Source organism: Rhamphochromis sp. 'chilingali' (genome assembly GCF_963969265.1).
Source record: "Rhamphochromis sp. 'chilingali' genome assembly, chromosome: 11".
Taxonomy (NCBI): Eukaryota; Metazoa; Chordata; class Actinopteri; order Cichliformes; family Cichlidae; genus Rhamphochromis; species Rhamphochromis sp. 'chilingali'.
Genome location: NC_137938.1, coordinates 8201992 through 8228298, shown reverse-complemented (window position 1 = coordinate 8228298; position 26307 = coordinate 8201992). Strand labels below are relative to the sequence as shown.

At 42.5% G+C, this 26307-nt stretch overlaps 1 protein-coding gene across 11 annotated transcripts in view; it reads right to left on the bottom strand.

The window, feature by feature from the left end:
• LOC308406529 (NACHT, LRR and PYD domains-containing protein 12-like) overlaps positions 1–19869 on the bottom strand; it is a 108063-nt gene extending 88194 nt beyond the window's left edge. For 8 of the 11 annotated variants that reach the window (XM_080897592.1, XM_080897597.1, XM_080897601.1 and 5 more), the window contains exons 1-8: positions 19746–19869; positions 16598–16733; positions 16138–16269; positions 15385–15516; positions 14946–15077; positions 13163–13398; positions 11252–13058; positions 2476–2649 (exon numbers count right to left, since the gene is read on the bottom strand). In XM_080897592.1, coding sequence (XP_080753718.1) covers positions 2476–2649; positions 11252–13058; positions 13163–13398; positions 14946–15077; positions 15385–15516; positions 16138–16269; positions 16598–16707 — 2723 coding nt within the window. In that variant the 5' untranslated portion in view covers positions 16708–16733; positions 19746–19869. Of the gene's footprint in view, positions 1–2475; positions 2650–11251; positions 13059–13162; positions 13399–14945; positions 15078–15384; positions 15517–16137; positions 16270–16597; positions 16734–19570; positions 19703–19745 lie in introns of those variants that run through there. The other 3 variants (XM_080897596.1, XM_080897595.1, XM_080897599.1) reach the window with 3 other exon arrangements.
• Between the last annotated feature and the right edge of the window lie 6438 nt (positions 19870–26307).

Genomic DNA, 26307 nt, shown 5'->3' with positions numbered 1-26307 from the left:
CACACCAGGCAAGACCCCAGGTGCAGGCTGTGTAAAGATGCCCCAGAGACAATCCAGCACATAACAGCAGGGTGCAAGATGCTAGCAGGCAAGGCATACATGGAACGCCATAACCAAGTGGCCGGCATAGTGTACAGGAACATCTGTGCCGAGTATAACCTAGAAGTCCCGAGGTCAAAATGGGAGATGCCCCCAAGGGTGGTAGAGAATGACCGAGCTAAGATCCTGTGGGACTTCCAGATACAGACGGACAAAATGGTGGTGGCTAACCAACCGGACATAGTGGTGGTAGACAAACAGAAGAAGACGGCCGTAGTGATCGATGTAGCGGTTCCCAATGACAGCAATATCAGGAAGAAGGAACACGAGAAGCTGGAGAAATACCAAGGGCTCAGAGAAGAGCTCGAGAGGATGTGGAGGGTGAAGGTAACGGTGGTCCCCGTGGTAATCGGAGCACTAGGTGCGGTGACTCCCAAGCTAGGCGAGTGGCTCCAGCAGATCCCGGGAACAACATCGGAGATCTCTGTCCAGAAGAGCGCAGTCCTGGGAACAGCTAAGATACTGCGCAGGACCCTCAAGCTCCCAGGCCTCTGGTAGAGGACCCGAGCTTGAAGGATAAACCGCCCGCAGGGGCGTGCTGGGTGTTTTTTTTATATATATATATATATATATGCAAACTGTATCTTGTTGCCTTGTACTTGTGACATGTGCAATGTAGAGCTGGGCGATGTGAGATTTTTTCATATCACGATATGTTTTTTTCATTTCAGGCGATAACGATATCTATCACGATATAAGCCAAATAACTATATTTGTACGATTTAAATGTGCCGTTGCTCACAAGTAAAATGTGAAATAATCAGCAGCTTGTTTTTATTTAAATATTTATTTCCCATAATAAGTTCAACAGGGTAGATGTACTTAAGGAACATGAGACTTTTTCAGATAAATAAAGGCAAATATTGCAAACTACACAAAAGGCAGCCGCTAAAGCGTTTAAGTTTCAAAATAGAACAAACAAAACAGACTAAATTGTCAATTCCACTTAGAAACAAAATATTAATTCTAAAAATAAATCTTAGTTTGTTTTACAGAAGAACAGACAAAACTGACTAACTTTTGTCAATATCAAATAAACTGAGAACTAAAAGGAAATTCTCAATCTCTCCTTGTTGTATAGCTGAGCTTTTCAAACAGTTTTAACAGTTACTTTAGTCTGACAAAAGCCGAATGACGAATTAGCGCTTCCAGTCAGAGACTGAGGCTACGTCCACACGTACATGGGTATTTTTGAAAACGGAGATTTTCCGTTTTCGTTTTAAAAACTAATCCCGTCCACACATAAAGGCAGAAATGAAGGAAAACGCTGCTATGAACATGCCAAAGCAGCAGGTGGCGCTAGATTCCTAACCGTGCAGAAATGTTGGCCAATCAGAAGTCTAGAAGCCTCGGTGGGAAAAAGTAAACAAAGCTGGGGCATAGAAGCAGAACCGAGCCGTATGTGTGGAGGGACAGTAACTGTGTGTATATGTAAGCATTTAAACACTGCAGAGAGTAGAATTAACAGTAACAGTATTGTAGAAATTCATTTCACCGAAACAATAACGTGGCGCACAGTGTGACGCATGCACCAGTTTATTGTATTTCCAGACTTGCTTTCGGCACAATTTACAGTGCACGCTACTCTGTTTTTTGTCAGACTTGAAATAGCCGAAATACCTTCACACTACGGAGCTTCTATGGCTCTTCCGTTCGACAATCTCTCCGGCATTGGAACCATCATCTGTTTTCTCTTCGGTCACGCTCGGTTGATTTTTCTAGTCGGCACACTCATTTCCTCCATTATGCGCTGGCTCCATTACCCGCTGGCTGCTTCCCAAACAAACACACGTGCGGCTTGGCACTTGTGCTGTACGTAACGCGACGTGACGCTGCGGCTGTGATTGGTTCGGCTCTGCGCTACTTGATTTGGATTGGCTGACCTTTTTTTTTTTTTTTTTTTTTTTTTTTTTTTTTTTATTAAGAGGACAAGAGCGGCGAGGTCTATCGCGATAGCTTGATTTCTCTATCGAGTAAAAGTTATATCGCGATACATATCGTTATCGTTCTATCGCCCAGCTCTAGTGCAATGACAATAAAGTTGAATTCTATTCTCTACAGCCTCATCAGTACTGACTTCATCTTCACTGACTGATGGAGGCTGAAAAGCTGTCCTGTCAAATATCTCCCCGTCACCACTCCACTTCTGTAAGTCTTTAAATGAACCCTTGTCAAGTCTATCACTTCTATTTGCAGCCAAAAGGAAAAACTGTTGCTCAGTCGTTTGGAAAGACACAACATTTCTGAAAGCACTCAAACTTCTTCACATTTGTCTTCAGACACATCCTGAACATTTAGGAACTAAAGAAAGGTTCAAACATCAATCAAAGATCTGAAATATAGAAAAACAACAACAGCTGCAGTCAGTGAACTCACCTCAGAGTCTCCAGTCGACAGTTTGGACTCTTCAGTCCAGCACACAGACGCTTCACTGCTGAATCCTGCAGCTTGTTCTCACTCATGTCCAGCTCTGTCAGATGGGAGGGGTTGGACTTCAGAGCTGAGGCCACAACTTCACAGTGAGTCTCTGAGAGTCCACACTGAGTTAGTCTGCAGTGTTGGGGAATAACGGAATACATATACCGGCGTTACGTATTTAAACAAAATATGAGTAACAGTTTAAAATGTGGTATTCAGAACACAGTTACTTTGTTGAAATAAATGGATTACACAGCAGTCTTTTTCTGTTTCATATATTAGGCTGTCCCCTCTCTATTTTTGGGAATTCCACGATGGGGGAAACCCAAACAAAACACGCATTAAGAGGCTCTAATGCCTGTGTCTCAATCTTGCGGCCCATGTCACCTCTACTTGCAGTCTGCAAAATGAAAAATTATAATTCAAAAAACTATTTAATATGAAGGCAATAGGCAGAGTGTTACAGGCATCGCCCTAAAGAATGTAGCCTCATGGGCAGTGTAGTCCGTGCTGCAGGGAGAATGGACTGTCATACCCGTGATGTGTCGGTGAACGAGGGAGGGAGAAAAAGGTGGTGTTGGCCGTCTGATTGGGATCTGGGATGCGGGGCCTCCCTGCTGCTGCGGAGCCTGGGGCGGTCTGCTTGCCTCCACCCCGGGGGAAAGGGTAACATCTCCTGCGTCTAGGTGCCGTTTCCCCCTCTGGGGGCGAGGGTACCTGGACCCAAGGTATAGAGTATGTTTGGGGAGTGTGATTGTGTGTACATGTCCATTTATGTCTATCCCTACATTGGGTGAGTGCTAAGTATTTGTACATGTGTGCATGAGAGTGGGAATGCATTTTTGTGTCTGTGTGTGCCTGTTTGTCTGTGTCTATATGTCAGGTCGGGTCTTAGACTCCACCTCTCTGGGAACTCCCAGGCCCTCCAAAGTATGGAGGCCTATCTCCCCTCACCACACTCCCTGCCGGTAACTGATACCCTCAGGGGTCGGTGCGTTGGTGGTTCTTGGTGTCCGGGGCTGGGCTCTCACGTATGTACCAGCTCACTCCCGGTGGCTACTTTGCGGGGCCTGGCGCCTGTTGCTCGGTCAGGCCTCTTCCGGTGCCGTAGGGGGCCCTTGGGCCTCCGGCCTCTGGGCCTGCGACTCGGTTCACTCTGGCACAGCTGGCTGCCGGCAGAGCCGGCGGGCACACCAGTGCAGCCCCCTCTGGCTTCTGCTCCATGGCTACTGGGTGACCCCTCGTCTGGGGCTCTCCTCAGCTCTTGCCAGGAGGGTGGCACAGATGCCCTTCCGGTGGTCCTCCTTGGGCTCTCGTATTCTGGGGTCTCTGGATGACTGGGGCCAAGATCTCCTTCATGCCTGCTTCATGCCCTGGAGGACGGGCTATGGCTCTCTACACCCTATAGCAGACCATTACATGGGGAAACCTTTTGAATACAAGCATGCTGATCCACACAGGGGTGCACACGGGTGTTCAGAGACATAAACTACACCTTTCTTGGCTGCTACCTCAAAGCACATTGTGCGCTGTCGGTCCTGCGTGCTGCACAACAACATTCAATATTTAGTATTTACTGCTGTTTACACTTATCTAGATTAACGCGATGGTGTTGTGTTTAGTATGTTGCTCTGTGTTTTTTGCTTGTTTTCTCTTCTTTTTCTCTCAACAGGTGATCCAGGAGATTTTTTTTTCTCTCTCTTTTTAAGTGCTCTTTCTCACTGTCCCTCTTCCCTTTGTTTTTCTTTTCCTTCATCTTTCTTTCTCCCTTTCCTATCCCCCAGTCATGTCTGTCCCGTCCGTAACAACTGAAAATAAAATAATAATAATAACAACAAAGGTCGATCAAATGGACCAATACGGCAAGGCCGCAATGATCCACTTGGTTAAGTAAATCCATTGGGTATTCTTGTTAGCCTTCAGACAACAATTCTGACGGCTAAAGAACCAAATGGGATAGGACAAAACAACAACAACAAACAAACAAACAAACAAACAAACAAAAACAAAACAAAACACAAAACAGAGTGACGTCATAATCTCTTGAACATCTTCACATCTGTACTTCAGCTCCTCTTACTGGTCTATATGATGGACTGATTATCCTGGACTTTACATGTTAAAGGAATTCTAAACTCAATTCTGTATTTAACAAGGATGTATCGGAGAAATAGATTTTATTTCCTGGAATTAGGGGTGTGATGACATTTAAAATAACAATGATTAAAAAATAAAATATCACGCCTGGTACAATCCCAGGACCCTGTTACAGGAAGCTAAGAGGCTCCGAGTTTGTTCACCCTGAACTGACGGAAATTGGGTTTACTGTTTTATAAAGAAAGTAAACTTAAAGTCTGATTCAGTTACCATGGTAACAGAACCAAACTGAACCATTAAGTAGAGTTTTGACTTATCCAAGTAACTTCACAGTTAAACCTGAATTTTCTGTACCACGAAGTCGGTTCAGTTTTTACTAGAGATGGCACGATGCCACTTTTTTTATGTCCAATACCGATATTATAAATTTGGAAATCTGCCGATACTGATGTGAATCCAATAGTGTATTTCATAATCAATAAAACTGTTTTTATAAATATTTTTCTACATTTTGTACAAGTTCATACTCAAGTTTTAAAAAACAAAACATTAAAGCTATTCTGTTATACCTGCATCAGGGTTCATATGCCTTTTTCAGGGTCAAATTCAAGCACTTTTTAAGCACTTTCAAGGTTCCTTTTCAAGCTTTTCCAGCACCCCCCATGTGAATTGAACTATATGAACAGATCACAGTTCAATTCAACATATAACACTTTAAGAAATCACAAGCATCTACTTAAAATCTATTGAATTTATTATCCGTGATATTATTATGTACAGTTCCAATGGTTTTTGTTCATCTCCCTTAAATACACAGGCAGCCTTAAAAGTATGAAATATTCATATACAAATACACATATAAATGTGTGTACTGTCTCAGTGGCTGATAATGAACCACAGGCCTCTGTGTGAGCTTGAAGACATTTATAATGTTTAAGTAGTTTAATGTGTAGGTGCTGACCATAAACACATTTTGAATGAAAGCCAGGGAACTTTGGTAGCACAGAAACAAGTGGCTATTTTTTGTGACCATATGGATCAGTCGCTCATTTTAAAATTTAAAATACGAGTAGAAAGTGATATTTTTGACTGTAAAAACCACAAGCATGTTTAACGAATCATTTTCATAACTTGAAATACAAATAGAAATTGTACATTTAAAAAAAATGCACAAGTTTTGCAAACAAAGTTATATGGTACTATTTACCTAAAAATGCAGCCAAGGCTCAGACGTTTTTCATATAACCATTTAAAACTATTTACAGAATAATCAGCTGTTCTGCATCAAATAAGAAGGTACACAAATTATTTATGCAACTCCAAAAAATTGTTTGTGTTCACTAGAAGACAGATGAGAACAGCACAGGGATAAACCTGCAGGTCTGACAGCAGTTGTGTCACTGCAATGTGCCTTTGGTGGCTTTTTAGCACCAATTGTGACGTTCACTAGTAGAACTGACACACAAAACAAAACAAAAAACTACACTACACACTAACTACACTAGAGAACACACTAACTCAATACTCCAAACACGGTAAACATCACAAATCTCTCACATATCAAAACACTCTCCCTCTCGCTCGTCACTAAAACTTCCCTCTCTTCCCAAACAACCAAATGATAAATGGCCTGTATTTGTAAAGCACTTTACTGGTCCCTAAGGACCCAAAGCGCTTTACACATTCAGTCATCCACCCATTCACACACACACACACATTCACACACTGGTGATGGCAAGCTACATAGTAACCACAGCCGCCCTGGGGCGCAGTGACAGAGGCGAGGCTGCCGGACACTGGCGCCACCGGGCCCTCTGACCACCACCAGTAGGCAACGGGTGAAGTGTCTTGCCCAAGGACACAATGACCGAGGCTGTCCAAGCCGGGGCTCGAACTGGCAACCTTCCGATTACAAGGTGAACTTCCAACTCTTGAGCCACGAATGCCACATGTTGCCATATCATTTTTTGATTGGTCGACATGGTAAATTTTTCCACCAATAGGGATGGAGGGTTTTTCTTTTTTTTCACTCATAAGCAAAGCGTGTTTGCTAGCGCTCTCCTTAGAAAACACAGTTTTTACCGTTTCTTCCCAGAGTAAACGCCACTGTCTTATTCAGAAAAAACAAAACAAGAAAACATCAGTTTTACGTGGCCTATCAACACTATTTAAAAGTTGGTATATAGCTTGAAGTCCGCACGTTCGACCCAAGTTGAAACGGAGACTCTGAGTCCGTCGACCCCAGAGGGTTAATCAGAAAGCCTTAAGTTAGCTAGTTATGTATCGGCTAATGTTTAAAGCTTTCACTTGAGTAAATTGACTCATATTACTGCTAAGTGATGTTACCTAAGTTCACAGCACATTCCATAATAGCACTGCAATACTGCATCACACTCAGTGCATTTCAATCATTTCTCCAGTAACGTACACGTACTGGAAAATTATTTACTAGGACTCACCTATCATGCAGAGCGCAAACTCCGCCATTGTCGTTTTCCATCAAACACTCATTAAAACAGCAACCTACAGGTATGTTAGCGCACTCATCCCCGACTGTCCGAGGGAGGGGCGGGGTCACACGTTGAAACAGACAGAGGTGCAAGGCAGCCCAGGCGGGGAAAATTTGCTTTTACATTTTGCGACTCATTTTATTTCTCTGTCTGATAAGAAAACTATTCAATCAGATAGTTATTTGTGGTGAATGAAATACAGTTACACTTTCAAGCACTTTTAAGCACCACATCTGAAATTCAAGCACTTTTCAAACCTTAAAAGGACAACATTAAAAGTCAAGCATTTTCAAGGATTTCAAGCACCCGTACGAACCCTGCTGTATCCAAAAAATACACTGCACCCAAAATATTTCATAGCTCAGCTACACTGATCAATCTAATAAACTTAAACCTGCACCATCCTCCCAATTCTGGTATTCTAAAGAGTACTTAGCAGAAATATTAAACAACCTAACTAATAACCAGCCACAAAATAGGGAACCACCACCCACCCTCCTCCCTGTCTGCTACATAGAAAAGGATCCTGGTGTTATTTCTCTCACAGAAACAGTTCATAACTCATTCATGTCACCTAAAAGGTAAACCTGTTTGTCCATCACCTGTTCAGCTCTGATGATTCAGTAAGGACATCTCCTGGTTTCATCTTCATGTTTCCCTCTTACCACATATCCAAACCGACATCATGACCAGCAGCTTTACATCTGTGGCTCCAGCAAACACCAGCTGATACTAGAAATTAATATTAAATAAATTCTAACAACAGCTGATCAAGCTTAAACGTGCTGCTGTTGATTAACGCAACATCCGGCGGTTTCCTCTTTCTGGCGCAAAGTGGGTGATAAACAAACAAGAGAGAAAAGCCGATCAGCTGATCATTGATCAGTTTCATGATTGAAGTAGCAACAGGAGAGGGAGGGGGAGAGAATGAGAGGAGAAGAGGCAGCTGTGCAGCAAAGACACAGAATAACTCCAGCTTTGTGTCTTTGTTTCACTCTCGCTGAAGTCCGGGAGAAATCGATTCCTTTTCGCCTAAACATAAAATTCCGATGGCCAGTCCAGCTGTGGCTCCATAAATCAGTTGTTAAGCTTAATGTGGAAAAGCTATACAAACATTCAGAGTTGAACTTACACACTTGCTTTACTTCTACAGGGAGTGCAGAATTATTAGGCAAGTTGTATTTTTGAGGAATAATTTTATTATTGAACAACAACCATGTTCTCAATGAACCCAAAAAACTCATTAATATCAAAGCTGAATGTTTTTGGAAGTAGTTTTTAGTTTGTTTTTAGTTTTAGCTATTTTAGGGGGATATCTGTGTGTGCAGGTGACTATTACTGTGCATAATTAGTAGGCAACTTAACAAAAAACAAATATATACCCATTTCAATTATTTATTTTTACTAGTGAAACCAATATAACATCTCCACATTCACAAATATACATTTCTGACATTCAAAAACAAAAAAACAAATCAGCGACCAATATAGCCACCTTTCTTTGCAAGGACACTCAAAAGCCTGCCATCCATGGATTCTGTCAGTGTTTTGATCTGTTCACCATCAACATTGCGTGCAGCAGCAACCACAGCCTCCCAGACACTGTTCAGAGAGGTGTACTGTTTTCCCTCCTTGTAAATCTCACATTTGATGATGGACCACAGGTTCTCAATGGGGTTCAGATCAGGTGAACAAGGAGGCCATGTCATTAGTTTTTCTTCTTTTATACCCTTTCTTGCCAGCCACGCTGTGAAGTACTTGGGCGCGTGTGATGGAGCATTGTCCTGCATGAAAATCATGTTTTTCTTGAAGGATGCAGACTTCTTCCTGTACCACTGCTTGAAGAATGTGTCTTCCAGAAACTGGCAGCAGGACTGGGAGTTGAGCTCGACTCCATCCTCAACCCGAAAAGGCCCCACAAGCTCATCTTTGATGATACCAGCCCAAACCAGTACTCCACCTCCACCTTGCTGGCGTCTGAGTCGGACTGGAGCTCTCTGCCCTTTACCAATCCAGCCACGGGCCCATCCATCCGGCCCATCAAGACTCACTCTCATTACATCAGTCCATAAAACCTTAGAAAAATCAGTCTTGAGATATTTCTTGGCCCAGTCTTGACGTTTCAGCTTGTGTTTCTTGTTCAGTTGTGGTCGTCTTTCAGCCTTTCTTACCTTGGCCATGTCTCTGAGTATTGCACACCTTGTGCTTTTGGGCACTCCAGTGATGTTGCAGCTCTGAAATATGGCCAAACTGGTGGCAAGTGGCATCTTGGCAGCTGCACGCTTGACTTTTCCCAGTTCATGGGCAGTTATTTTGCGCCTTGGTTTTTCCACACGCTTCTTGCGACCCTGTTGACTATTTTGAATGAAACGCTTAATTGTTCGATGATCACGCTTCAGAAGCTTTGCAATTTTGAGACTGCTGCATCCCTCTGCAAGATATCTCACTATTTTTGACTTTTCTGAGCCTGTCAAGTCCTTCTTTTGACCCATTTTGCCAAAGGAAAGGACGTTGCCTAATAATTATGCACACCTGATATAGGGTGTTGATGTCATTAGACCACACCCCTTCTCATTACAGAGATGCACATCACCTAATATGCTTAATTGGTAGTAGGCTTTCGGGCCTATACAGCTTGGAGTAAGACAACATGCATGAAGAGGATGATGTGGACAAAATACTCATTTACCTAATAATTCTGCACTCCCTGTAGTTTTCTCCGAGATGAAATGCTGCAGTTTGGAGGCACGTAGAAAGGCTCCAAATGCTCAACCAGACCGCCGACAGGCCTCGCACGCAACAGCCGCTCTATCACGTGACGAATACTGATCTACTGTGCTAAGGTCATGAGCTGGGTTATGCCATGTAGCAAGTTTTGTGAGGTGATTTTGTGATACTTCGGATCGGATTAAAAATTTTTTTATTTGTCTCCGATATCTGATCCAGTAATTTAGGTCACTATCGGACCGATACCGATACGTTATATCGGATCTCTCCATGTCTAGTTTTTACCGGGGTAAATTGCCATGGTAACATATGCTGTGAACTTATGCCAGAGCAGTTTAAGATCCAGATTAGAGAGCAACAGGTATGACATCACTGCCTCTTGGCCAGTAAGCTGCCACCATTCCTGGAGGATCAGTCCGAGCTCTGTGCGCCAGCAGTAGGTACACAGCATGAGCTCAGTAAAATTAACAAAAACAACACAGATGTTTCACGCTGCAACACTGCCCCCTGGTGACGGGAAACAACTACAAGAAGCAGATTTTGGTTTCTAAGGTGCTGAACAAAGACACACACCTATGTGGTGGCATATTTCTCTATAAATGATAAAAAATGAAGATTTTCAATAAACTTTTTTAACAAGTCAGGAAAAAAAATGTACTGATCTATTGGGCAGTTTGATATAATCATATATATTGGAGGACGATATAAAAACGTCTATGGTTTCATTTTACGCTATCGTTTGTTTCGCAGTTCGCAAAATTAACTGTTTACGGCAATAATTTTTCATGGTTTTGATGGTCACTGTACTTGTTATATTAATTTAGTTAATTAAGTTCTCTTTCTCTTATATTTAATATAACCACACTACGCACGGAAAAGTGCCTGTTTTTATGCGTTGTCGTTAGCAACAACGACGGTAAAACCATCGCGTGTCCGCTTGTTTATTTTCCACATAAACCTTTCACAATAAAGCTCAAGATCCTGTTGAGACCTTTCAAAATAAACGGAATCATGTGAAAGAGTATGCAGAGTGTTTACGGATGACAAGCAAAAAGAGCCGTCAGGTGCTAGAAAATAAGCCTTAGACTCAAACGTTAGAACAGGCTTTTCCCCGCAGCACGCCATGTAATAAATACTCAAAGAAATATTGGCTGTTACAACTTATGTCTAAAACAAGGTTAAAACACTCGACTCCAGGTACATGACGCCCAGCTGGAAACACTTCACACAAGTCGAGCTGCCCGAGATTCACAGAATTTACAGAAAATGTAAACTTTTTGTGATTTATATCGTTGTTGGGACAATAGATGTCTTATATCGGGATATGAGATTTTGGTCATATCGCACAGCCCTACTGATCTACACTAATTAAAGGTGTTAATGATCACATCTGGACTCACCGAGCCTTTCTGCAGTTTCTCACAGCTGGAATCAGTCTGTGTCGTCCCTGCTCTGATGTGTTGTACTTCTGCAGGTCCAACTCATCCAGAACCTCCTCTGACATCTGCAGCATGAAGGCCAGAGCTGAGCAGTGGATCTCAGAGAGTTTCTTCTCTGATCTGTTCTCTGACTTCAGGAACTCTTGGATCTCCTGATGTACTGAGAGGTCGTTCATCTCCATCAGACAGTGGAAGATGTTGATGCTTCTGTCAGGAGAGATTTTATCACTGTTCATCTCCTTCAGGCTCTTGATGACTCTCAGGATGGTTTCTGGAATATTCTCTGTCTGACCCAGCAGACCTCCTAAGAGTCTCTGGTTGGACTCCAGACAAAGGCCATGAAGGAAGCGAACAAACAGGTCCAGACGACCGTTTTTACTCTGGAGGGATTTAGACATGACTCTCATCAGCAAATCATCCGAAAATGAAATGTAATAGTAAGGAGCATCTGGATTATTTTCCAGGAAGTCCTTCAGCACCTCTGTCTTCCTGTTGGTGTGACAGTGGAACATGTAGACTGCAGCCAGAAACTCCTGAATGCTCAGATGAACAAAGCAGTAGACTGGTTTCTGGAAGATCACACACTCTCTTTTGAAGATCTCTGTACAAACTCCTGAGTACACCGAGGCCTCTGTCACATCCAGACCACACTGCTCCAGGTCTTCTTGGTAGAACATGATGTTTCCTTTCTCCAGATGTTCAAACGCCAGCCTCCCCAGCTTCAGAAGAACTTCCCTGTCAGCCTCCGTGAGCTCCTGTGGACTCGTCTCACGTCCCTCATGGTACTTGTTCTTCTTCCTCTTTGTCTGAACCAGCAGGAAGTGTGAGTACATGTCAGTCAGGGTCTTGGGCAGCTCTCCTCTCTGCTCTGTAGTCAACATGTGCTCCAGAACTGTAGCAGTGATCCAGCAGAAGACTGGGATACTACACATGATGTGGAGGCTCCTGGATGTCTTCATGTGGGAGATGATTCTGCTGGACAGCTCTTCATCACTGAATCTCCTCCTGAAGTACTCCTCCTTCTGGGCGTCATTGAAGCCTCGTACTTCTGTTAGCCTGTCAACACACGTAGGAGGGATCTGATTGGCTGCTGCAGGTCGGGAAGTTATCCAGACGAGAGCCGAGGGAAGCAGATTCCCTTGGATGAGGTTTGTCAGCAGCTGGCTGACTGATGACTTCTGTGTGACATCAGAAAGCAGCTTCCTGTTGGTGAAATCCAATGAAAGTCTGGTTTCATCCAGGCCGTCAAAGATGAACAAAAGCTGAGAGACAGCCAGCTTCTCTGCTGTGACCTTCTGTAATGTTGGATGGAAAACATGGAGCAGCTCCAGAAGACTGCACTGCTCATCTCTGATCAGGTTCAGCTCCCTGAATGAAAGCAGAACCACCACACTGACATGTTGGTTCTCCAAGCCCTCTGCCCAGTCCAGAGTGAACTTCTGCACTGCGAAGGTTTTTCCAACACCAGCCACGCCATTGGTCAGAACCACTCTGATGGGTCTCTGTTGGTCAGGTAAGGCTTTAAAGATGTCCTGGCACCTGATTGGACTGTCATGGAGGGCGTCCATCTTGGAAGCTGTCTCCAGCTGCCTCACCTCATGTTGGGTATGAACCTCTTCACTCTGTCCCTCTGTGATGTAGAGCTCAGTGTAGATCCTGTTGAGGAGGGTTCTACTTCCTGTTTCATCACTTCCTTCAGTCACACGTTCACATCTCCTCCTCAGACTGATCTTATGTTCATCTAAAACCTCCTGCAGACCAACATCTGCTGAAAGAAAGAAAAACAGAAATAAAACTCTTTAATGTCTGAACAACAACAAGAAGTCCAGTTTTCAGAAATGAGTCCATCAGCAGACAGATGTTCAGTCTTACTTTGTACACAGCTGCTCTGACTGGCAGTCTGCAGTCCAGCTCTGGTTCTGGATCTTTCTCCACACTGGGGACAGGACGAGTCTCCTGATGAAGCAGACTGGTCCCAGTATGAGGAGATGCACTGTCTGCATAACCAGTGTCCACAGCTGGTAGAGACTGGATCCTTCAGGACGTTCTGACACAAAGCACAGGAGGACAGCTGCTCCTCCTCACAGACACCACTCCTCTTCCTCCCTCTGTGAACACATTTCTTTATCACTAAAATCATTGACTGTCAGTGACAAACATCCAGATTTGATGACACTGTGCAGAAGCTCTGATGGTCACAGAGAAAAGTCAAAGTGGAGAAACTTGAGTTTGAGTTCAGAATCCAAGTTTCCTTTGCTGTTCCTGTCTTATTAAACACAGAGTGATCAGCCTACAAACTCCACAGTAAAAGCCTTCATCACAGAGCTGATTATGTCCTTCACTGGATGTACTGGAAGTTTGGGATCCATCACTTTGAACTGACCTTTGACCTCCTCTAAAAACTGTGGTGGAGCAGCGGTGTCACATTAAGAGCTTTCAGCTTTATTTTGAAAGAGTTCAGTCAGCAGGAAGTGAACTTCTGGGTTCTGATTTTCTTTCTCTTATTTTACAGAAGTGAAAAAGAAGAAGTAAAAGCTTTGAAATGATCCGAGTGATATTTTTGAACATTGCCACCAAATTGAGTTCAGCCTCCAGCAGTAACTTTGTTTCATGATGCCTCCCTGATGATGTGATGTTTGATTACAAACCTGTTTATGTGTTAGACATTAATCACATGAACACAGGCAGAAAAAAGAAGACAATGAAACAAATGACAGAAACGTGTTCATTCACTGCCATAATCCATATTTTCTATGTAGAGATGTTTGTAAAGAACACGTGTGCAGCGCTTTGTTCTGAGTATCTGCTGTCAGCACACAGTGCAGCAATAACTACAACCACACGTTTCTGTAGATCCTGAACATCAGCCTGGAGGAATCTGACCTCAGGTCTGCACACAGAGGAGCTTCACCTCTGGGATGATGCTGGCTTCAGCTCCTTCCACAATCAGGCAGAAGCTTCTGCACCATCAGGACACAAACAGAGAGGAGCTTCTATCCTCAGACCATCCAAGTCCTAAATCAGAACATGCTCCCCTCATAGCATCACCATCAGGGTTTAAACAGGACCTTACATCATGTTCTTGTCTCACTGTCATATTTCAGATCATACCTGATTCATTATGACGTCACACGCTGCTACACTGATCCTGCTGCTTCATTACTGCTGATATTACTCTGCTCACTCTGTTCAGTTACTCTGTTTACATCACTTTGCTCATTTGCTTTGTTCTGCTTGCACTGCTCTGTCAGTACATGCTGTGCTAATGTGGCACAAAGCACTTTAACATTACATCTGCACAATGTTTCATTATTTCATTTAATGATTGTTTCTAATGTTTTGTCCAGTCACAGGAGCAGCTCAGCACATTTCACTGTGTTGTACGTGTTTGACGATGCCTGTGACAAATAAACAGCCTCGGACTCTTCAATCTTCTTCTTTCTTTGGAGATCAGCTCAGTGGCCTGTTGAGACCATCTTTCTGTTTCTGATGACTCAGTTCAGATTATTATCCTGAGTCCAATATTCCTCTCTCATTTGTGTTCTGGGTCATCTTTGTCTCCTTTAAGTTTAAGATCACTTTTACGTAGACATATAAAATTACAAAGTGGTCACAGAATTTCAAACACCCGTAAATGAGTCAGCAGCTCTCTTACATGGTCAGCTGAGCTCCATGACTGAAGAACATTGTTGCTGCAGGTTCATGACTGAAGTGTGGAGGTATGTCTTTGGACCAGTCACTCCTCACAGATACACAGCTGGATACTGGAGACTGTGACCTCTGACCTCTGCAAACACAAACACATCACATGAATTACTGATTAATCTCTGTTTAAAATAGTTTAAGCAGCTGCAAACACACAAACTGGATAATGTGATGGTTTCTGTCAGTAATAGTTGTCTCAGATTAGAGTACAGACGGCTGCAGAGACGTTCACATCAACAGAGAAGAAATCATTACCTTGGATTGCATTACTACTAGGATTAATACTAGCATTATCGTACCCGGACCACCATTAGGAATCATTTATGATGTCACTGGTAGAACACATTTATAGAAACATCCTTTGAACTCTGACTTAGCAGCTCTCTTACATGGTCAGCTGAGCTCCATGAATGAAATTCACTGTTGGTGCAGGTTCATCACTGACATATGGGGGTCTGTCTTTGGACACGTCACTCCTCACAGACACACAGCTGGATACTGGAGACTGTGATCTCTGACCTCTGCAAATACAACCACATTGCATTCATTTCACATCAATTAGTATACCACAAAAGACATGCAAGAAACACAGTATGAAGGCAAACTTCTGGCTTCAATAACATTCAATAGGTCAGGTGGAAACTTTTCTCAGATTTGATTCAGGTTTTTATAGAACGATCCAGCCAAAAAAAAAAATATACCATTAGGTCAGGGGTCAGCAACCTTTAACACCCAAAGAGCCATTTGGAGCCGGTTTCCACGCAAAAGAAAACACTGGGAGCCACAAATACTTTTTGACATCTAAAATGAAGATAACACTGTATATATTGTTTTTTACCTTTATGCTTTGTGTGAACAACTAAGGTGTGTTGCTTGTGAAATCCATGAAGTGCTACAGAGAAAATTACATTTTATTTATGTAATTAACACATTTTGAACTCTTAAAGAAATATAACAAAAGGAAAGACACCCAGCTGAACTAAAATGATCCAGCAAACAAAAACTGTTGTGAGTCACCACCCTTATATCACCTTTGGGCTTTTGGAGCCTTGACCTGACTTTTAAAAAGATAATTGAATTGAATAATTACAAAGTGGTCACAGAATTTCAAACACCCGTAAATGAGTCAGCAGCTCTCTTACATGGTCAGCTGAGCTCCATGATTGAAGACCTTTGTTGGTGCAGGTTCATTACTGAAGTCTAGAGGTCTTTCTCTGGACCAGTCACTCCTCACAGACGCACAGCTGGATGCTGGAGACTGTGACCGCTGACCTCTGCAAACACAAACATCAATAACTGATCAGTTCTCTCTGACAGCCATATGATCAGCTGATTACTCTGTGATATTGTGTCTGCTTCATAACGCTGACAGGTCAGACAATCATCAGCCAGTTTTTCTGTCTCTGAATGAACTCAATTTGTTCTCAGCTCTCCTCTCTGATTCTGCTGCACTGACTTCACTTAAACTTACAGAGTTCAGATCTTAGCAAGAAAACAAGTCAATAAAAATCAAACTCAGATCAAACAGTTTGAACCAATCACAGATCAATGATTCTGTCATGGTTATGTTGAAATGACTAATAAAGTTAGGAGTGTTCTTACATTATTGCTGCAGGTCCATGACTGTAAGGTGGAGGTGTTTGTGTAACCCCGTCACTCCTCACAGACACACAGCTGGATGCTGCAGATGCTGCTCCGTCCTCTTCCTCCATCTTCTTGATGTCAGGGTGGAGTTAGTCTGAGAGGTAAACACACACACTCAGAGGTGTTGTTGTACTGGAAGCATCACACTGACGGGATTCTAATGTTGGAGCTTTGGCCCTAAAGTCCAAACCAGTTATTTTAGAGGCTCAAAGTCTTTAAAAAACACCAAAACTATCACATTATTTAATAAGTACATGATCAGGTGGATGAAGGAACTCAGAGTGTTTGGGATCATCATCATGGTGAGGAGCCCACATGTTACAGCTCCTTTGGAGAGAAGCTGAGGATCACTGCAGGAAGTGAGCTCATGAAACCAAAGTGCTGTTTGTGAGCAGGATGACTGTGTTATTGGACCTGCTCTGTGTTCTACATAAGATAAGATAAGATAAGATAAGATAAGATAAGATAAGATAAGATAAGATAAGATAAGATAAGATAAGATAAGATAAGATAAGATAAGATAAGATAAGATAAGATAAGATAACCTTTATTAGTCCCACACGTGGGAAATTTGTTTTGTCACAGCAGGAAGTGGACAGTGCAAAAGTTATGACGCAAAAATTAGAATACAATAAGAATAAATACAGTACACAGCTGTCCAGAATAGAATAAAATAATATACTATATACAGTAGAATAAAATAGAATAAAAATATACAATAAGATAAAAATAGAATACGAATGCTATATACAACTGAGTAAAAATACAACGATGCCAGAAAAGATTATTGCACTTAGTGTTATTGCACATGTGTGGATGTGTGTGTTTGTTCAGTTAAAGTCTTTGTTGTGGAGTCTGACAGCAGTGGGGAGGAAAGACCTGCGAAATCTCTCCGTCCCACACCGTGGGTGCCGCAGTCTCCCACTGAAGGAGCTGCTCAGTGCTGTCACAGTCTGCTGCATGGGGTGGGAGACGTTGTCCAACAGGGATGACAGCTTAGCCGCCATTCTCCTGTCACTCACCACCTCCACTGGGTCCAGAGGGCATCCTAGAACAGAGCTGGCCCTTCGGATCACCCTGTTCAGTCTCTTCCTGTCCCCAGCAGAGATGCTGCCGCCCCAGCAGACCACACCATAAAAGATAGCAGAAGCCACCACAGAGTCATAGAAGGTCTTCAGGAGTGGGCCCTCCACCCCAAACGACCTGAGTCTCCGCAGCAGGTACAGCCTGCTCTGCCCTTTCCTGTAGAGGGCGTCTGAGTTATGAGTCCAGTCCAGTCTGTTGTTCAGATGAACACCAAGGTACCTGTAGCTGTCCACAGCCTCAATGTCCATACCCTGGATGTTCAGTGGTTGCAGTGGAGAATGCTTGTGCCTGCGGAAGTCTACCACCAGCTCCTTGGTTTTACTGGCGTTGATCTGGAGGTAGTTCAGCTGGCACCAGTCCACAAAGTCTTGAGTCAGTCCTCTGTACTCCTTGTCGTCCCCATCAGTGATGAGGCCAACTATTGCAGAGTCATCAGAGAACTTCTGCAGGAAGCACTGGGTGGAATTGTGGGAGAAGTCTGCAGTGTAGATGGTGAAGAGGAACGGAGCCAGAACCGTTCCCTGTGGGGCCCCCGTACTGCAGACGACCCTGTCCGACACACAGCCCTGAGTCCTCACATACTGTGGTCGGTCGGTGAGGTAGTCCAGGATCCAGGTAGTGAGGTGATGGTCCACTCCAGAGTTCTCCAGCTTGTCCTTCAGAACCGAGGGAAGAATAGTGTTGAAGGCACTGGAGAAATCAAAGAACATGATTCTCACAGTGCTTCCAGCGGTCTCCAGGTGAGCGAGGGAACGATGTAGGAGGTGAATGACGGCATCATCCGCTCCAATGCCAGGCTGGTAGGCAAACTGAAGTGGGTCCAGTGATGAGCTTGTTAGGCGCCGAAGCTGAGCCAGGACCAACCGCTCCAGGGTCTTCATCAGGTGGGATGTCAGAGCCACCGGCCTGTAGCTGTTGAGGTCCTTGGGGCGTGAAGTCTTTGGCACTGGTACAACACAGGAGGTTTTCCAGAGCTGTGGGACTCTTCCCAACCTCAGGCTCAGGTTGAAGAGGTGCTCTTCTATTGATCTGAAGTATGATCAATACTTCAAATATCTGTAAACATATCATCTTATATTTGTTGCACTTGGTCACATCTGTCTTTAAAAATAGATTTTTAATGTCACTGAGAGTTCTTTTCTACCTTTATTGATTTATTTTGGAAAAAATTAAATATAAAGCTGCCAAAAACTGCCTGCAGCTTCTGCTCTGTGACAGGAAACTACTGCCAGGATCAAAAAAACTTCAGATTATTCATCACAGAGTGTTTATAGATCACAGGACACGTTACAGTTTTACTGTCGATGTGTTAGTTTAAAAGAATGACTTGATAAGGTCTTACTGTGAATCTGCGCGCTCATTGGCTAATACCCTGAGACTGACAGGTGGTTATCCAATCAGCGTGCGGCATCACACGGACATAAGTTTGTTTCTGAAGGGATTTTCAGATTAGACCTGATGTTTCTGCCTACAGCCTGTTTACCGATATAATCAATATCAGATATCAGAGCAACAGAAACCTCGGTGATCAGGACGCCGGGACTGAGAACAGGAAGTGGCTCAAACGTCGCACTTTCATAAAATCAGCCTGAACTCCATTCAGAGTTTCTGTCGCCATTTTAGTTTTTAAAAATGTCGTGTTAAAGGCGGGTCTTACTGTGAACTGCGCGTTCATTGGCTAATAACTTGAGATTGACAAGTCGTTATCCAATGAGCGCGCGGCTTCTCCCGACATAAAGATGTTTCCTTTGAAAAACCAAAGTCTGATTATTTTTGCCTCCACTGATGGAGCCTGTTGTTCCCGCCACAGAGACACAGTAATGTCAGAGCGGTGTTAACACTCACCTGCCTCAGCACAGCTCTCACTCTCCTCCTGCTCTCTCAGCTAAACTCACTTCCTCTCTACTTACAGGAAACCAGCGCTCAGAGGAGCCGACCGGCCTCACGTTTCACCCACAGACACGAACAGCATGGAATTATGTTATGTCATAAGAAGAAACATATTCATGTTAACACTCACCTGCCTCAGCTCCACCTTCCTCCTCCTGCTGCTCTGAACGGAGGATCAACACTTTCACTTTCACTGCTCCTCCCTAAACACAGAGGATGCTGGGACTTGTAGTTTTTACCTTGTGTGATATTTATAGCTGTGACACTAAATCACAGCACGAAGACTACCTGCAAACATGTCACAGGCGATAAAAGTTTCACATTAAAGGTGAAGTTATTTTTCTGTCTCATGTTCAATAAACAGTGAGCTGGGAAAACTGAAGAACAGACTTCAGACGTTCCCTGCAGAGTTTCTGCTGCATGTCTGCATGTTGCTGAGACTGAGCTGATGATGAAGCTGTGATGGGTTTATGGCACGTTTGGTTGTGGAGAAGAGTCTTACTGTCGGTGCAGGTGAAATGATCAGAGGTTACAGCCTCTGGTACTGGTTAAAGTGGAGGCAGCGATCAGGACGGCTGAGCAGCAGAGGTCTCGAGGGTCCTAAAGTGTAAAAACATCAGTGTTAGTAACACAAAGATCACAGAATGGGATCATCCACACAACACTAACATCTAAATCCACGGCAGGAACTCTTCCAGTGTCCTGAAAAATCTGCGATGCTGAGATTAAAATCTGTCTGCTCATCTTAATGCAATATTTACTAAAGTCTGGTAGAAGTTTTACTGATTTCCAGTCACTTAGAAGACGTGTGGATAGGTGGTGGGTTGTAGAGCAGACTAAAAGCTTTAGGTTCATCCTCTGATTAAAAACAGATACAGGAAGTATAACCCTGGTGTAAGACAGGAAACAGCAACACGGCAGCCATCTTTTTCCTCCCATGATGACCAGTGTCCCAGCAGAAGCTGGGGTTTGTTAGATCCTGTTCGATCCAGAGGAAACAGGCTAAAAGAGTCGATCGGGGGGGATCATGGTTTTATTATGTGCTTGTTATGATTGAAGCTCTGGTTGTGTGTTAGAGACAGAACCTGCAGATTCCTCCACTCTCCTCTGCAGGAATCAGCCTCTTGGCTGGTTTTATTCACCCAACGTAAATAAAATCATCAAACTAATCCAAGTTCATTGTGAAATACCTGAAAATGGAGGAATAAATCTGTCAGTTACCGTATAAAGTTTGAGTTTGTCAGTGTTTTACACGGAGACGGTCGTCAGATGTTGAATGTTTAGCATGAATGTTCCACATCTGGAGAAACCTTCAAGATTAAAGCCAGTGAAAAGCGGTTCTCTGGCACCAGCGCTGATTCTGACTGTGACCTTCACCTCTGCAGGGTCGCCGCTGCTCGTGGCTGAGCTCGTGTTTGTCAGGCTGACAAAATAAAAGCTTCTTCATTTCTGTGGCTGAAGAGGAGTCTGCTCTTCTTCACCAACAGGAAGTGAAATATTTCTCACTGATTCTGAAATCTTCACTTTTCTCACAAATTCACAGTAACACACACACGGTTGTGTTTTCATATCCTTGTGGGGACATCTATTTGACATCATGCTCTCCTCAGCCTTTTACTCTAACCATTAAGACTGCATGCCTAACCCTGACCTGACTGTCCCTGACACTAAAACCACATCCTGAGTCCCAAAAATGTCTTCAAACTTGTGGGGACGGGCATTTTGGTCCCCACAAAGACATGTAAACAAGTACACACACACACACAGATATTAATGACCTCACAGGTTCATGTTTGGGGCTTTTAGCATCTTTGTGTGTCGGTCAGATTTAATTCACTCTTGTTTTGAGGTTTTGTGCCTTTTTGTTTCATTCTTTGTGCGTTTATTTTCTCTTTAAGCCTTTCAGGACTCGTGCTGTTGGCTTTTTCCTGGTGTGTTATTAGTATTTTTAATTTCTAAACCTATTCTAAAACAGGGGTGTCAAACTCAAATACACAGTGGGCCAAAATTCAAAACTGGAACAAGGTCGCGGGCTAACATTAATATTTTTTGAAAAACAAATCTTCCTCCAGATTTAAGAATGAATCTCTTCTTATGGACTAAAACAAGTTTTGCTGAAAAACTGAATATGGAACAAGCAAAGCTTAATACTAAACAATATATATATTAGCTGTATAATACCAGTAGGCCATCTCTAATAATAATTTGGTATGGCTTCGCGGGCCAAATGTAATATGCAAATTTCTGCTTTTGCCTGTTTAGCGCTGCTGAGCAGGAAAACCCAGACGAACAAAAACCTCTTTTAAGTAAATGTTTGAGTCACTTTGGGTCTGAACTGTAAAAAGCTGCAGACTGAAACAGATTTGAAGGCATCACAGGAACAGCTTCACATTCAAAACATGAAAGACAGGACTTTTATTTTGAAACACTCAGGAAATGACAGATGGAAAGTTTTTTAATTAAAACAAATTATTATTTTATGCATTAAGTTCATACAACCACCAAAACTGTGATGATCCTCACATCAGCTTTACTGTGTGAGGTCACATACACGATCATTAATGTTACTATTATTATTATTACTATTATTATTATTATTATTACTATTGTTATTATTATTATTATTATCATTATTATTATTATTAGAGACTTGCAGAGAGAAGAGGTGGAAACATTTTGATTTTCATAAATTTAACAGGCTAAAAACCTACAAACACATTTGGTGCTGAAGAAAAATGGAAACTATCAGAACATCAGAATAAAAAAGCTCAAACTGAAACCTGTGGGGAGGTCTGAGTGAGACACAGCAGAGCCCCACGGTGAGTGTCTGTCCGTGTCTGTGGAACAACAACGTTTGGATCACTTGCAGTTGCAGAGCAGCGCGGCGCAGAGCTGCGCGGCGCCTCGCAGCGTCCAGCGCTCGGGCGGCTGCAGGCTCCTCAGCTGCAGGGAGAAGATGAAGTTCAGTTCGGTGCGTCGAGGCTTCTTGTAGACGGGACACGAGTACAGGCTGACCGCCCCCCCGCCACCAGGGGGACGCTTACTGTCGGCCATGTTGGCTGAGCTGACGGCAAAGACGTGGACCACAGGGAGGGGGGTGAAGAGGACCTGAGGGGCCGAGACCAGTGTTGGGTAAGTTACTTTAAATTAGTAACTTAGTTACATTACTAGTTACTTCTATCAAAAGTAACTCAGTTACTTCAAGTTACTTGTTACTTTCAAAGTAACTAGTTACTAGGGAAAGTAACTTTGGTTTTACTCAGAATTCTCTTGTTAATGTGTTGCTTCCATAACTTTGCCAGTCTTCTAGCTTGCTTACTTGCCACAAGTGCACTGTGCCACCTATCAATAGAAAGGAAAAAATAATGCGTATTTCCACGAGAGAAATCCCATGCCACTAAACTTTGACCACTTTGGATGTCAGCAGTTGTCTACAAAGGTACCAAGTATGTCAAAGGCTATGTTTCCATTGTAGATGACACTGATGATGGCTTGGTTTTTGGGAAGATAGCTGTGATACTTGTTAATGATTCTGAATTATACTTTGTGCTCGAGTTGCATCACTCAGTACTCCTCATTGACCTTGGACTTCACTGCTTGCGTTGCCCTACAGAAAGAAGTGTGTGTGTATGTGTGTGTATAAATGCACAAGAACATGTATTATTACCCACTACCACTTTATAACATGGTAGGCCTTTTTGTTGTCTCCCTACACCATTCAGTTTCCTACTAATTCTTTTTCAGGGATGGAAATTGAAGAAGAACTCACAAGCGTCCTGCCAGCACTAGACAGAGAGAAAATATTCTGCATTGTAGAACATCTGATGGACGTCATTGGTGTACGAAAAAAAGTGACCTTTTGTTTGTAGAGGCAGAAGATCTCAAACCTTTTCTCACACCAATTCAAATACGTAAACTTCTACTTGCATTTAAAGGAGGTTTGTGTAGGTTCTCTACAACCCACAGACTCATAGACTTGAGTCTATGATTTGAAGGTCACTCATAGACTCATATGTCACTGATGAGCCCTTTTTTCCTCACCATACCATTCTACACATGTTCTTTGAAAGTGTAATATTGAAGAGCTTTTTGGGGCTCACATTTTCTGGTAGTTAATTAACATGGAAAACCTAAACAAAAGTAGACTCTGAATCTAATGCCATTAACCTTTCATTGGTAGTGGTAGGACTACGGGTGTAAAGGTGTGACAAACTGTAAAATATAGTTTATGTTTCATTGTATTTTTCAACATTTCAATGCAAGACCTTGAGTTTGTAGTTCTTTTGCAGTCCTGGAATTGATCATTTTGATCTTTAGACAAGGTTCATAAAAACTGCCTTTCTGTTACTACTCTATCCTAATTGCAGGATTCATCTTTTAGTGAGGACATATTTGTTGAAATAGCCATATAAAGTAACTTTTCCAATGATCTCTCTCTCTTTTTTTTTAGATGGCAACAGACCAGAGAACCTGAATGACACAATTACTCTGGAGCTTTGCCCTGCTGCATCAGCTGAAACATCAAGGCATCCACCTTACCCCTCCTCCTCCACGTCCACCACTATGTACAACCATTACTCCAGCTCTTGGGTCTCACACTTACAGATTCCTTGGGAAAGATTTCCACTCCGACTGTCGCAAGAGGAGACAGAGCTCATCCAGAGGACAGGAGAAGTATGGTTAGAATTGTTGTGGAGGCCATGCAAGTTCACTCCAGAAACCCTAAACATGCATCTTGTGAAGAGGTTGCTCAGCTCATTGTAAACAGATACCCTGAAACATTTGCAGGTTTTACTGAAAAGGGAGAAAGACTGGGTTGTGGACATTATTCACTACTAAGAAGCATCAAATCTAGAGTTGAACATGTTAATCGAGATAATACAACACATAGACTTTGTCAAATAAAGAGAACCAGGAATGAGGACAACTGCAGTCCCAACAGTAATGCAACCTCACCTAAAAAAAGTTAGATGCTTTGTTGATAGCTATGGTTGTATAAATTGGCAGCCACTTGAACTTCCTGAGGGGGAAACGCTGGCTTCTTTAGAGGAAACGAAAGACATCCTGTTAACAATTTTTAATTCACAAGGACCTGGAGCTGTGGAGAGACCTGATGTGGATGACTCAGACACTGAGATTCATCCTATAGCTGTCAGCGATCATGGTCCTGTATCTTTAACACTAATGCACAAGAATAATACTACGCCAAGAAAAAACTGGATATTTAATATATCACTACTTAAAGATGAAGACTTTATTAAATATTTTAAAAAAGAGTGGACTTCATATTTGGACTATAATGACACTCCCGAAACATCAGCTTCTGTTCTATGGGAAGCAGGGAAAGCTGTGATGAGAGGTAAAATAATTTCTTTCTCATCACATAAAAAGAAAAAAGAAAACAAAAATATTCAGGAATTAGAAAAAAACATCAAATCACTAGATGAAGCCTACGCGTCCCACCAAGATCAGGAAACATTGAACAAAATACGCAAAACCAAACTAGAATTAAATGAGATAATTGATAAAAAAAAACAAAATTCTTAGTACAAAGACTACGCCTACAAAATTATGAACATGGTAATAAATCCGGTCAATTTCTAGCAAACCAGCTAAAAATAAATAAAGAAAAAACAACTATATGTGCTGTTCAAGATTCATCTGGGAACACAATATATGATCCGATACAAATAAACAACATTTTCAGGGATTTCTATAAAACGTTGTATTCACCACAAATAAACCCATCTAAAAAAGAAATTGATCAGTTTTTGGACAACATAACTCTTCCAAAATTATTGGACACTCAAGCAATGGCACTGGATTCACCACTGACACCAGGTGAACTCCAGGAAGCTCTGATAAGTATGCCCAATAATAAGGCTCCAGGTCCAGACGGCTTTCCTGCAGAATTCTACAAAGAATTCTGGTCGATTCTAGCACCAGTTTTCTACAGAACGTTGTTGGCAATTAAAGAAAAGGGCAGACTTCCATCAAATATGAATTCTGCAAACATTAATCTCCTGCTAAAACCAGGCAAAGACCCTGTATATCCCTCAAGCTATCGTCCAATATCCCTTATAAACGTAGACCTTAAAATAATCTGCAAAGCTCTCTCAAAGAGACTGGAGAAAATAACCCCCCTCTTAATTCATCCTGACCAAACTGGTTTCATAAAAGGTAGGCACTCATCAACAAATACACGTAGATTACTTAATTTGATAGACTACTCATACAGTAAAAACCTAGAAACTACAATATTCTCTTTAGACGCAGAAAAAGCATTCGACAGAGTTAACTGGAAATTTCTATTTGCAACTTTACACAAATTTGGTTTTGGATCCTCTTTCATAAACTGGTTAAAAATATTATATAATTCCCCAACAGCTTGTGTCAGAACAAATGACCAGACATCCTCCAGCTTCTGTCTCTTGAGGGGCACCAGGCAGGGATGCCCACTCTCCCCTTCACTGTTTGCAATTTTTATTGAACCACTAGCAGCAGCAATTAGACAGAATTCAGTAATTAAGGGCATAAAATGCAAGAACGTGGAACATAAAATCAGCCTTTATGCGGATGATGTGTTACTCTTTCTCCAAAATTCACAAACCAATATCTCTGGGGTGATTGAATTGATAAACTCTTTTGCAAGAATATCAGATTACTCAATGAACTGGTCAAAATCTACAGTT